At 28.7% G+C, this 15,098-nt stretch overlaps 1 protein-coding gene across 1 annotated transcript in view; it reads left to right on the top strand.

Annotated features, from left to right (window-relative positions):
- Nucleotides 1-15,098, top strand: part of LOC122512727 — a 772,233-nt gene that overhangs the window by 345,806 nt on the left and 411,329 nt on the right. The window contains 1 exon segment of the mRNA XM_043628757.1: nucleotides 8,462-8,654. Within this exon segment, the coding sequence (XP_043484692.1) occupies nucleotides 8,462-8,654 (193 nt within the window).

Genomic DNA, 15,098 nt, shown 5'->3' with positions numbered 1-15,098 from the left:
ACATAAAAAAAATGGAGGAGTTTCAATTTGCAAAAGAATTTTAGGTAATTTATGGATGGCCTCTAACGATACATATAAGGTTTAAACGCGTTTTTCTCAAAATAACGTTTTCTCAAATTGCGGATAGTTTATCTCTGAACCTACTAAACCGATTTTAATAAATATTAACTCGTTTTGTTTGTTAGCATGTCCTGTGTGATAATTCACCAGAAAATGGTCAAAAAATTTAAAAAAGACATTTTTGCAGACTAGAAAAATACTGAAAAACATAGTGTATTTTGACAAAAATTATTGAAACATCTGCTATTTATTTATTTTAGTCCATTTTTCATTAATGGTGGTGGATTTCTATGCGTCCTTCCTTTTTAAAAAGCAACTTGGATTTTTTGTTTCCGATTTGTCAATCTTGAGATAAACTGTTCGCAATTGGACAACTAACTTTTTGGAGTTTCGATCTGAATGCTGTCTGCAGATTATCATATTAAATAAAAATTAAAAAAACATTATTTTTATTCTCCAAATTTGTACTAATATAGGCAAAAAAGTTTTTTAAATATTTATAATAAAAGACCTAAGAAAAAAAAATTTTAAATCTGGTCTTTTAAGAGCCTTCTAAAGTGTAGTAATACCTTAAAAATAGGTCAAATCTGACATAAATTTTGACATAATGTAAGGGCCATTATTAGGCCGTTTATGACATGTAGGTAAAAGAAAATGTCAAATTACCTAAAGCTTTCGACGTAATGTAAAAGACGCTTCTTGTGGGCCTAATTTTTAACCGTAGGTCAAAACTGGCCTTAAAATTGACCTAAATTTTGAGGGAACAGTAGGTCAGAGGGAATTTTCTTGTCAATTTTTAACGTGTAGGTCAAAACTGCCCTTAAAATTGACCTACATTTTGAGAGAATATCAGATCAGAGGGATATTTATCGTCAAATTTTTACTTGTAGGAAAAAACTGCTATTAAAATTAACCTACATTTTGTGAACAAAAAATTAATTTTAATAGAATTTTTAAAAATAGATGTCAGTTTATATAACATTTTTTATTGATTGAACGACCTCTTGTAGGATCCTAATTAATTTGCATTTTTGACGTTAAGGATAAAAAATATGTTAAATTTGATATAAATTTTGAGGGCATTGGGAATTGTTCATCAATTTTTTCCGTTTATCGTTTATTTTTTCCGTTCATCAGTTTTAAAACTGCCCTTAAAATTGACCTATATTTTGAGAGCAGAGAGTTTGTCAATTTTTGACCTCTGGATTAAACCTGCCCTTAAAATTGTCTTAAATTTTGAGGGCAGAGGAAATTGTTTGTCAATTTTTGACCTGTAGGTTAAAACTAATTAAATTAGTTAAATTTAACCTAAATTTTAAGGGCAGAGGGAATTTGTTTGTCAATTTTTAACGCTTAGGTCAAAACTGCCCTTGAAAGTTAGTTATTGCAGTGAATCTTACAGTTTAATAGAAGAATATAAAAATAATATTAATAAATGACAAATTTGTATCTCTATCCGAATTAATTTTAAGCATTTAGTAAAAGTTATATAAAAAATAAAATTAAAAATTCTGAATGAAATAAGATGTTTAGAACGGTCTAGAAACTGTAAGAATATATAGAAATTTAAAGAGAAACATACAAAATGAGGAAGGGAATTATACACATTTTTTGCTTAACAAAATGTCATTTTGAGAAATAAATTACAATACTCTAAAGGAGTTTAACTCATAAAAACCATACACAAATAGTTTGCTGAATACATTTAAACACTGATGAGAATGATGACAGAAGAATTAATCCAAAACCAGGTACTGCAGTTGGATTGGCCAACAGTTTACCCGCCTATCTGAAGTGTGAAAGTAGAAGTACGTTTACGGGGAGGGATTTTAATAATTGTGGGGACTCCACGACGAAAAACCAAAGAAATGTTTGCTTCTCCCTCTCGTCGATGCACGGCTAACTGCTCCTTCACTCTCCTAATCTCGTCCCTCTGCATCTTCGTTTTGTCATTCGACAACCATAGATTCTCCAAGTTCGATGAATTTACAAAGTCTCTTTTAGCAGCCACGAACGATCGCAAAATCGCCTGTGCCCTCTCCTCCGTCGCACATACGATTTTCACCAGGCGTGGCTTTTGAGATACCTGCGTACTAGCACCAATTCTGAATGTTCGAATTCCATCAAGATCAGCTGATTTAGTAAACTTTTTAAATTTGTTGCTGACAACTGCTTTCAAGGTGTTAGAGTCTGTGTTAGGTGTTTTATTTTCAGGAAGATTAAATAAAACTAAGTTACACTTTCTTTCTGACCGATCCACTATTTTATTAATACAGGCATTAATCTTGACTGTTGGATTGTCCAACATTAAACATTCCGCCTCAATCTTGTCAATACTTTCCTCAACCAATGCAAGACGATTCGTCAAATCAACCACTATACCCTCCATATTTAGGTCAAATGTAACTTGTTTCTGACGATGAGCCTACCTTGACATTGGTTAAAGTTTATTACAAACCAATTTAGCATCTCACTTAAACTAAAAAATATTTATTAATAATAAAGTTAAAAAAATAGTTTTAAAAGTTTTAAAAAAATAAAAAATTTATTAATAATAAAATTATTATTAATAATTTTTTATTAATATTATTATTAATAATAAATTTAGAAATAAATAAATGTACTTGATCGAATAAACTAACCCATTTTTTGAATTTTAAAATAATTTTTTAATTAACTTTCAAACATGTAAGTATACTTGACTTCTAAAGAATTTAGATAAAAACAAAATTTAAAAAGATTTCTAATAATTTTTATTTTATATGATAATTTAAAATTTCAGATTGGTCAAAATCATAAGATCGCATTTTACCATCTTTGTCATCAATTTTGTAGTAATATATAACGGCCTGCAAGTAAAAAATTTGTCGTTTGACATAGACTTTGACATCCCATTTGACGCCCCTATTTGGGGGGCAAGCTCTGACTCAACCGTTTTTAGAACTGCAGGTAAAACACAGGTCAAATTTTGACGTAATGTAATGGCCCACATTAAGACCCCTTTTTAAACCCGTAAGTCAAAAAAAAAAGTTAAATTAAACATGGATTGTGACATAATGTAGGAGCCCACATGGGAACCACTTTTTGACATATAGATAAAAAAATAAGTCAAATAAGCTTTGTAGGGGGAAAAAGTGTACTCATATATCTACCAAAAGCTATAGACAACTTGAAAATTAAAGAAAAAAGTTTTTCAAGTGGCCGGTTTCACTTATTTTGACCTATTTATATTAAAACATCAAAAATGTTTTTGTTGGGATTAAATTATTCTCTGATAAATGATTTATTACTATTTATTCAATCAATTTTAATTAATTGTACACTATCTGCAAAAATTGTGTAAATGCTACTTCTTAGTGCTATAAATAATTTTGTCATTTTGCAAAATGTATTAATTAACATTTTTCCCGTCTAAGCCACTAAAACACAATATAATTTTTTAAAAATTAAACTTAAAAACAAATTTAATTAACTTTCTAAAATCATTAAAAAAATTCTCGAGTTTGCCTTGTTTTAATAAAATTAATATAATTTCGGAAATACTTTACATGTTTTAATGTTCTTTGGATAAAGCTGAAATAAGCATTCAGTTTATTTTTAAAAAATTAATGTTTTTGTTTTAAAAAAAGAATATTTAACCCTCACAGTCTCGAGATGGGGTCCCTCGGACCTGGAGGAAAGTTTTTGTTATCTATTTCCGGTTAAGAAAGTATTATTAGACAATCAACTTCACATTAGGCTTTGGAACGTAAAAACATATATTTTTCACCTTTGTAAACAATTTTTTATTTATAAAATACTCTGGAAAATTACCTTTTAAGTCGAACATACGTAAAAGATCAAGCTTATGAAGGTTATGAATAAACATAAAAACTAAAAAGTTAGCAATTTTTATGCAATATTGCATTATTTTGTGGTGTCTTAACATCACCTGCTGTAATAAGTGTAAACGTATTCTAAATACATATTTCCAAAAGTGACATAATGCGAAAAATACAGTGTGTTATACGTATTTTGGAAAATTCGATTCTCAAAAGTTAATAAACAGAAAATCGATCAGATTTTCTTTAAAATTGGTACTCGGGGGTTTTTGGGGTCGCTGATTACAAATATGAATTAAAAAATTCAAAATGGCGGATTCAATATGGCAGCCGTTAAAAATTTTAATACCGTCCCTCGGACCCACCTTGTGCGCGCAGTGGCAGTCGAAAAAACGAGCTCGAGCCCGTGAGGGTTAACATTAAAATTTACAAGTAAATATGTAAATAAAAAAGCCAAATATGACTTACTTTTAGGTGTGAGCCTAACTTAAATTCTTAGCCAAGCTAAAACGAAAATTGTGTCTTTTTTCAAAACATTCATAAAATAAAAAAATTTCAGTTTTATTTTGATACAAAAAACTAATCAAAATTTTTAAAATTTAATTAGTTCTAGGACTTTATAAAAAACCCGGTTTAATAGCCTACTCTTCCTTAAATGAAATAAAAATGTTTCTTCAATAAGCACTGCTATTTATACTCCTAGGTGTTGTTTTTTGAAATAAGGGTAGTTTTAGGGAGAAGAAAATGTTAATAATTTTTGTTTCTTTATTCTAGACCCATATAATTAATTAAAACCAATAACAGTTCTGTTTATTGTACTACAAGAAAAAGATTTTGTTGTCTTTAAAAATATAAATAAAAACAAAAAAATTGTTCAAACTAAAAAAATATTTTAAATGTGATTCTTCACGTTTTCGACCTAATGTCCTAATTCCAATAGTTGGTTCGCGACAGTATTTATTAGTACGCCCATGGGCATTAATGGGGGAAAGTGCACATATTATGAGATAAGTTTTTTCAGTTTAAAGTGTACTATGTTTATTTAAAACAAAGCTTAATGGAATATGTACATTTTTTTTTAGGTCTTTTATTATAAATATTTAAAAAACTTTTTTGCCTATATTAGTACATATTTGGAGAATAAAAATAATGTTTTTTTAATTTTTATTTAATATGATAATCTGCAGACAGCATTCAGATCGAAACTCCAAAAAGTTAGTTGTCCAATTGCGAACAGTTTATCTCAAGATTGACAAATCGGAAACAAAAAATCCAAGTTGCTTTTTAAAAAGGAAGGACGCATAGAAATCCACCACCATTAATGAAAAATGGACTAAAATAAATAAATAGCAGATGTTTCAATAATTTTTGTCAAAATACACTATGTTTTTCAGTATTTTTCTAGTCTGCAAAAATGTCTTTTTTAAATTTTTTGACCATTTTCTGGTGAATTATCACACAGGACATGCTAACAAACAAAACGAGTTATTATTTATTAAAATCGGTTTAGTAGATTCAGAGATAAACTGTCCGCAATTTGAGAAAACGTTATTTTGAGAAAAACGCGTTTAAACCTTATATGTATCGTTAGAGGCCATCCATAAATTACCTAAAATTCTTTTGAAAATTGAAACCCCACCACTTTTTTATGTCAGACACTGTTACATACATTAGCACCAATGTTTCTACTGGTCGTAACAAAAGGCTGGACCCCATCATCCCCTTAAAGACTAACTTAATTTGTCAATAACTTTTTACATTAATTGAATATTTTTCGAAAAATTCTCTTTTATTTTTTACAATTGGTTATAAATACTTTAGGAGGTGTTTTCTGAAGTCATGAGGAGTTAAAAAATACAATAAAAAAATAACATTTTTTTTAAATTCTAAAGTGTAGTAAGGGGATCCCACTTATCGACATTGCAGATCTAAAATGGTTAAAAATTTGCAACGACCGTTTCTTGGAAAATATAAGATATTATTACCTATTTTGGAAAACTCATTTTTTATCATAAATACACAGGATGAGTATTTTATTTGTTGTAATTATTTGAAAAAAATTATTGTTAGAAAGTTAAATATGGGCAGTTCCCCTGTAACAAATCTTTGACTACTAGCTCAAACTGCAACGACCATTTCTCGAAAACAACGAAACAAAATAATTTTTCCATTTGGGAAATTTAATTTTGTAGGAAAATACGAAGGATGAGACTCATTTGCCATGCAGAAATAAATAAAAACTTTATTTTTTGTAAAGTGTATAGGGTAACTGTACCAATTGTCGAGGGTTTTAGGCAACATGTGACTTTGACATTTTTTTTCTCGGAAGTAAATGCACTTTAAAATTTGATTTTTGTATATTTGGACGAAAAATCTAATAATGTTTAATATTCATATTTATTTTTTTAATATAAACTAAATTGTTAAGCAAAAAATATATTTAAAAGTCAATCGAGCAAAAGCACCATTTGTCGATGGTCTTGTGCTAATTTCTCGAGGGTCTGTTTTAATTGTCGAGGGTATGACATTTTTAAACATATAACCCAATATAACCTAACAATTAACCTGTACAGATATTAGAAAATCGAGTAGATATTTATTTTTTCGATAAAAATATTATAGAACATTACCAGAAAACAAATATATTTATTTAACTATAATTGAATAATTTATAATATCGATATAAAACATTTTTATAGTAGATGATACAGGACAGAAAATTATTTAACTGTTTTTTAAACTTTTATAAATATAAGTTAATTAAATTTAATCAATTTTGTTAATCAGACATTAATTGAAAAAATAAATTAATTTAAGTCACATTAAATTTGTAAACGAATAAAATAAACTTTTATTACGAACTGTAAATATAATGGTTAATTATAATTAAACTATAGTACAAAATTTTTTAGTTTTAAATAATGCATTTTTTTATTAATTTTTTTTCGGTCTTCCTCGTTTTTTTGGTTGATTATTTTCTGTTGGTTGTAAATTTTTGGAGCATTTTTTTTCTTTTTCTCTGTACCTATAAATGTTTGGCATTTATGTTTGACGTTTAGTAAATAAACACTTAACCATGGATAAATGGTGCATCAGCGAAAAAAGTGACTACACCAATTTTCGAGTCATTACCTCGAAAAATGGAACTGTCAAAAAAAGGAACCAAATACCGATGATTTGCTTTTAAAAAATATGAAATATTTTTTTTAACAAAAAAACATGCATACAAAATTAATTTAGTTCGTGTACAAAATTATAATAATAATTTTGTACACAAAAAGTCATTATAAATACGTTTAATTTGCATTTCTAAAAATCTGTTTTAATCAACCTGAAGTATTAAGAAAATGGAGATTCGTGTAAATTTCACAGCAGTGAATTATATTATTAATTAAATAATTATTTTATTAGAATCGCTACGAAATTTGTATATATAAATATACAGTTGAAAATCCAAAGATTATTTAGAAATTTTTTTTGTTCTTAAATATTATATATTATACTATTTATCTAAAAAAGAAAATTATTATCCTCGACAATTGGAGCACCCTCGGCAATTGGTGCAGTTACCCTATGTGACAGTTGTTCGGTGACACATGATATTTAATTTACTAACATTAATTTTTCTTTAACAATTTGAACAAAATAAATGTCTCACATTGTGTATCTTTCATCACTAATGAATTTCCACTCGAAAAGAAGACATTATATTTTATTGTTGTTAATTTAAAGTTAAAAATGATCAAAATTTGTCACTTTTTGAACCTTTGGCGCCATCTCTTGGTTCTATAAACTACTAAACATCTGTCACATGTGTTCTTGTTGCAAATTTATATACAAAACAGTTTACATAAATTAAAGTTTTTTATTGTTGTTTTCAAATATGAAATGAATCTTATTATGTGTATTTTTTATTAAAATTAAGTTAGCCAAATGGAAAAATTATTTTGTTTTGTTGTTTTCAAGAAAAGGTCGGTGCAGTTTGGGCTCTTGGAAACTGCCCATATTTAATTTTCTAACAATATATTTTTTTTTAATAAATACAACAAATAAAATACTCATCCTATGTATTTATGATAAAAAATGACTTTCCCAAATTTATAGGTCATAATATCTTATATTTTTCAAGAAACGGTCGTTGCAGATTTTTAACCATTTTTGATCTGCATTGTCGATATGTGGGATCCCCTTAAGGGGATGTCAAAGTCGATTGGATTTTTGCATTGAGCTTCAATGGGAAAATCGCATCGACTTTGACATCCCCTTAAGGCGATGTCAAAGTCGATGCGATTTTCCCATTGAAGCTCAATGCAAAAATCCAATCCACTTTGACACCGCCTTAAGAGACCGAGGGGACACAATTTTGCGCCCATGGCGAAGTCGAGGGAGACTTGAAATTACAGTGTGGATATAAAGAATAACTGAAACAATTTCCTATTATCAAATTGTGAATTTCATAATTTCAATAACATAATTAAAATAAAAATTTTTCTTATGAAGTTTCATTGTTTGCCAATATTATTAGAACTAATATTTTTTTGTGTTTAGAAGTAAATAGAAATAAGAAATATATTTTTCAGTTTTTACTTATCGAAGGTGCTGAGATACCACAGATTGGGACCAAGCCGTACAAAATGAAGGAAACAATAAAACCAGTATCGCCAACGAGAATCTACAGCCCAACGAAGAATTTGTTGAGCACCAATAGTTTAAACTACAACAATGGTAACAGCACTTTTATCTTGTACGACACTACCAGTGAATCCGCAAGGGGTAATTACCGATTCTTTTTGTAAAAGGTGTTTACCCTTGAGATTGTTCATAAGTAGAGATCGTGTTTATAGTTTTCCTTTTTCTATTTGATAAGAAGCAAAGAATTGTAGTGAATTCAAAAAAATGAATGGGCGAATACATTTTGTCCAACGCCTGCAGTGGAATTGCAATATTATAAGCAACATGGAGAAAAATCCTTTTTAATGATTACAATAGTCTACATTACAGCTCGGATATGTGACCACTTTTTGGAATGGTTACGAAGACTATGTAATGTGTTAAGAATTGAGTAGGAACGATTACTATAGCTGTTGTAAGGGATACCTTCATGTTTGTACTCCTTACAACAGCTATAGTAATCATCACAAAAAGTGGTCACATATCCGAACAGTAATATAGACTATTGTAATAATTATGAATAAATTTTTCTCCGTGTAGGCACCAGTGGAGAAATGAGTTTATCTGTGAGAAAAATGGAGTTTTTTGTTTATTATAATTTATTTCTCTAATTCTACTCTTTTCCAATTAGAATCACGGTAAACTGAAATAATCCATTTTGGTGTTATAGGCCAGTCGTTGGGTCAAGAAAATGCGAACCACAAAGTCTCAGTGGTTTCTCGTAGTCTGGGGGCCCCATATAAGAACCCCGCAGTTTGTTCTTGATTTCCGTTTGCGGAACATGTTATAAACAATAGTCAAAGTTTGAAAAACGTGGTTTTTCAATAACCGTTGCTACCGGTCAGATTTTAGGGGGAAAAGTTGATATTGAAAGTTGTCGACCATGAAAATAGTTTTTAAATAACGGGTATTATGTTAAAAAGTTTTTCATTTCATGACCATTTAGCTTCCTCAATATAGTATATAGGGGAGGATGGGGCAGGGACAGTTTGTGACTGTATTGCTTAAACAGCTTGTTCAAATCAGCGCGTCATTCATGATATTTTCGCGTCTTAACACCAAAAGATGATACTAAAAATTGGAAGTCAATCTGCCACTATTTGCGAAGTTAGGAGTTTATTTTTAAAAAACACCTGTTTTTGAAAAATGTCAACGGAATCTTTGTCACATTTTATCATATTGTTTTCTTTATTAGTGCTTACGAATATTTATTTACGTAAGTGTTTTCCGGAGTGGAATTTCCTACTGAAAACGAATATTGTATTTATTTTCAATTAAATTCACGTCGTTTCACAAAAAATTAGGAAAAATATAACATTCGGATTCTTTAACTACACTGTAAAAAAAGGGAGTTAAATTTTAACTCCCCAGGGGATTCTATAAAAGTCGCACCTATTGGGGAGTTAATGCCAGGGGAGTTAAATAAAGAGAGTTAAAACTTCACACCCAAATGCTAACTCCCCAAGGAAAAAATAACTCGCGCACTGAGAAAATATTTTGTCAAAGTTGGTTAAAATGGCTACACATGGGCATTTTGAAAATCTTTATAAATAAGATCAGACTTTTGTCTGTACATTGCATAGAATTTGAAAATTCATGTTTAGTTTTTCTATTCGAGTAGTAAGAATTCCAAAAATGACAATAAAAAAATTATGTATGTATGTCCGCAATATTTTGTCCGGGATAAACACAAAGACTACTTGACCGATTAAAACGAAACTTTACAGTCTCTTTGGTCTTAGTCTAACTTAAATTTATAGCCATATCCGATTGAAAAATAATAAGCTGAACGAAAGTTATAGCTTTTTTCACAAAATTCAAATAATCAGAAAAATGTAATTTTTTAAATTTTTTGTCAAATTCATGTGACACTTTCTGTAGCTACTTTTTAATATAAATACAACTAATTTTCACTATAAAAATGAAATATAAATAATATATCCGAATTTTTAAGCCAGAATCATATTTTTGATTTTCGACAACATTTTTAATTAATTTTTTTGTTAAATACTGTTTAATTTTTATTAAGTTGGTAGTCATATTGGTTGATGTTTTTAAATTTTAAATTACATTCACTACACTTATTTTATTAAAAAGTTTAGAGTCATAAATTTGATGTCGATTACAAATTTTCTAAAATCAATGAACGTGAGTTTGCAAACAATTTCTATATTGATATTTTCATGTTTTAAGTTTGAAAATTTCATAGTGTGTATTGTCATATTTAACGTAGAAAATAAAATATATATGTATGTTCAATATAAAGGATATACAGAAAAGTATCAATAATACTGAAATTTAACTTCAGCGGGCACTGGGACATAGAAAGTCCTTAAGACGCCATTAGGGCAAATTGGGATTTATGAATCAAAATTTTCTTATTTTTGAATTCTAGAAATGTTTTAGAAATCACTTTGAAAATAAATAAAAAATTCCTATTTATGAATTAAAATTGTTCTTCTTGAATTTTAGAAATGTTTGGGGTATGTTGTTCCTTTCTAAAATTCTATCCGGGCATTACGCAAAAACGGATAAAATGTAAAATCCCATGTGGAAATTTTCAAGAGGGATATGGAAAAATTATACCATACAGTTTTACATGGGAATCCATATACTTTCCTTTATAAAAGTGGATCCCATGTAGATTTCCCATGTGGGAATCAAAAACGTGTTATAGTTTCTACTAATACATTTAACAGAGTGTCTATTAACCGCGAAGGAAACCCGACAAAAAATCGGGAATTTTCTTATCTAATTAAAAAAAGTTTTATTATATTAATTCGTTTTAAAAAAATTGTTTTTTGCTTTAATTATTATTGATGTAATATTTTTATTTGTCAAAATTTAAGACCAACTTTCAGCTTACAATATAGGTCTTATTTTAGATTTTAGCAGTCGTAACGTGGGGCCTACTTGCGATACAATTAGTTCGAATTAGACTCTACATAACTCCAAAAGCTGGTGGAAAATTAGTATTAATTATTAATGCATTAATTGAAATACTAGAAACGCATAAAGAACTACAATTGACAAATACTGTTCTATAAATCTGAATTAGTTAAAAATAGTATTTGATAGAAAAAGTCATTTACTGATTCAAATGGTAATATTTTTCTAATGAAATAGTTAATGGTAACTAATTATTAGTTTTTTTAGTCAAATTAAATACCCAATTGGTAGACACCTGTTCAAATATATTAGTAGAAACTAAAACACGTCAAAGACGGGTACGACTGCTATTGTTTAATATTTTCTTATGTGGTTATTGAAATACATTTTTGAAAGAGTGTTCAATAAGTAATGTAAAGATAATTAGATCATTTATCATAAATTGATTTACTTTCTGTAACACTTTATGCTGTACTTGGTTATATAGTTGCCTGCGTGTGTCACAGTTCGCCCAAAAGTTAGGTAAACTGATGGTTCCACTAGGTAACTATACTGTCAAGAGGTCAGGACCTTCATTTTACCCAACTTTTGGGCAAACTGTGACACACGCAGGCAACTATGTAACCAAGTACAGCATAAAGTGTTACAAAAAGTAAATCAATTTATGATCATTGATCTAATGACCTTTACATTACTTATTGAACACTCTTTTAAAAATGTATTTCAATAACCACATAAGAAAATATTAAACATTTTCAGAATGCCCATGTGTAGCCATTTTAACCAATTTTGACAAAAATTTAAACAAAACATTTTCTCAGTGCGCGGGTGTTGAATGAAGGGAGTTAGAAATTAACTCTCTTTTGGAGTTGATTTTTAACTCGAAAAATTTCACTCCCAACTCCTGAGTCCGTTAACTCCCTAAATTTTTTACAGTGAAAATTGCCCGGTGCCCTTGCCCCGGTGCTGGGGCAAGGATAGTTAAAAATTTTTGTTTACTTTTTCATTCGTATTTCGTAGGGATTTGAGTCTACAGTAAAATAATGTATAGCAAAATTATGGCCAAATAACCAGGGTTTCAAAAAATACTTTTCGTTTGCAGATACATATTCAAGTTTGGCCGCTAGATCCGAAAAGGTATTACCTAACTATCCTTGCCCCATCCTCCCCTACTAATTCCGTCATTTATTATTATAGAATAATTATTTTAAAGTGTTAAAGTAAAACTTCACAAAATACAAAATTTGAATTTTTTGTTAAAAATAGAAATAGCGATTAATTTTATAAATTTTGATAAAATGTATACTTTATATAGTTGGTTTTTCTGAAACTGATACTTTTGAACTTCAATTTTTCAATTTATTTTTTTTTAATTTTATGGGGTATTCTCCGTGAAACTTTTACTCAAAATTTTTTTTTGGTTATAACAATTTTTCTCAAATTCTATACGAAAAATAAGTAAATACCTGTTTTTTTATTTCTTTATTTGATAAAAATTACGGAAGTTATGATTTTTTTAAATTTAACGTCTTCAGAAGCAGAGGACTTTTGAAACGAATTTTTCTCTATTATACCAAAAGATAAAAAATAATATAATATATGAAAATTATTTGTTTTTTCTTGAATATTTTAAATATATAATAAAAAATAACATTAATTAAGCAGAAATATTAAATAAATTGGAATTTCGTCTAAAAAGTGATTTTTCTCAAAACCGAAGCAATGAATTTTCGATTTTTTTCTTTTATTACAATTACTGATAAATAAAGAAATTTTTCTAACTAATGACAAAGTGGTGTTCTTTTGGGTTTAAATAATATTTTTAAATTATGTCAGTCGTTCTACAGAATTTAGAAAATGAAATTGGGAAATTAACCACTTTTAAGCTCCATTTCATTAGTGAGGCATTAGTTTTGTATTGTAATTGAAGGTTAATTTTTAAAAAAGTAAAACGTTAAAATAAAGATAAATAATATGGTTATAAATAAAAAAAACCATATGGTTTATAATAAAGATAAATTGGAAGAAATTTATAAAAATCATATCGCAAATAAAGAAATTTCGAGAAAAGTAAAAGAAGAACAGAAAACTATGGTTAAAAACGAAAAAACGGCTAGTATGATTTTCTTTGATTTTCATAAGGTTTTAACAACACCGAAGACAGAAGTAGCGAGTTGTTTGCTTCATTATATTAAATATCATTTCACGCGAGTACCATGAGTATTTCAATTCATTTTCTTCACACACTTTCAACCGCAACGATCAAAATATTAGTGATGATGAGGACTGAATTTATAATTAATATAATTTTGTAGTTCTAAGTTTTTAAATTCGTTTCATAAAACGAAAAAAAATTATGATTCCTTACAAACGTTTTATGTAAAAAAATGGTAGCAATATTACATATATAAAGAAAATCAAGAAAATCATTATCAATTTTTTCAATAATTTGGACGAATCATAAATTTTCAAATACAAAATTATTGAAAATTAAAAAATATTTTTATCCCACATGCACAAAAATGGCGCTTTTAGATAGCTGACGACAGGGAGTAAAGTCACTCATTTGTTTGACCATATGAAAATGGCGTCCATCTTCTCCCATGTGCAAAAGTAACAGCTGATCCCATGCGTTATTTTTGCCCATGGGAGAAAACGGCTGCCATTTTCATATAAGTCGAACAAGTGACTGAATTTTATTCCCTGGCGTCTGCTATCTGAAATCGCCACTTTTGTGCATTAGGAATAAAAAATATCGTAAGTAACATGGGAATAAAGGCATTCCAATTTGTTTACGATAATTTTTGTGACACTCGTTCCGGTCTCGGGGCGCCCTAGACCTTCCGCCACAAGAATCTCTGTAATCAAATGGCTGCCTTTATACCCTTGTTGCTTAATATACTATTAATAATTGTTATTAATGAAGTAAGTGTTTTTTATTTTAAATATTCTTAGAAATAAAATATAAGATATTCCAATTAAATGTTGAGGATAAATTAATATAAATAAATGAAAAATAAGTTTTTAGTTTAGTTTATTTAACTAGTTCTACTATTTTTAATTTATTATCATTATTATTTATACTGTGCTATAAACAATTTACGTAATTTACAAAATTTTGAGTAATAACTTTATTAAAATTTTGATTAGAAAAATGATTTAAACTTCAATATAATTCATAACTATGCAGACTTTGGGGTCCCTACTTTTGCGGCTGCAGCCGACTTAGGTTAGGAGTACTCGCATTCCCCTGGACATTTGGCCAGGGGAGAGAAAAACTGCAGAAAACCTACTTCCCGAGTACAACCGGTTTATTGACGTCGAGTCATGAATGTACATTTGGATAGCCATCTCAAATGCACAAACATAGCCTCAGGCTATGTTATGTATCTCCCGTTTGATATATCTCGATCAGCGAAAAAACCGAGACTGTAGCGATATTCACAAAGAGTCACCCATCTAAGCACTAACCGCACTCAAATGGTGCTTAACCTCTGTGATCGCAAGCCACGAGTTCCGCCAACCGAGCTATACCATCGGTTCCTTTTAAAGTAATTTATAATGTTTCAAATGTGCTTATATTGAACTGTCACTAAGAATTGCAAATTATTTTTTATTTTAAGAAATATATAAATAAATAACTGTACAAACGCTAGA

This window comes from Leptopilina heterotoma, unplaced genomic scaffold, assembly GCF_015476425.1.
Source record: "Leptopilina heterotoma isolate Lh14 unplaced genomic scaffold, ASM1547642v1 Lhet_125, whole genome shotgun sequence".
NCBI classification, from domain to species: Eukaryota; Metazoa; Arthropoda; class Insecta; order Hymenoptera; family Figitidae; genus Leptopilina; species Leptopilina heterotoma.
Note: the sequence above shows the minus strand (reverse complement) of the source record. Positions and strands in the feature narration are given on the sequence as shown.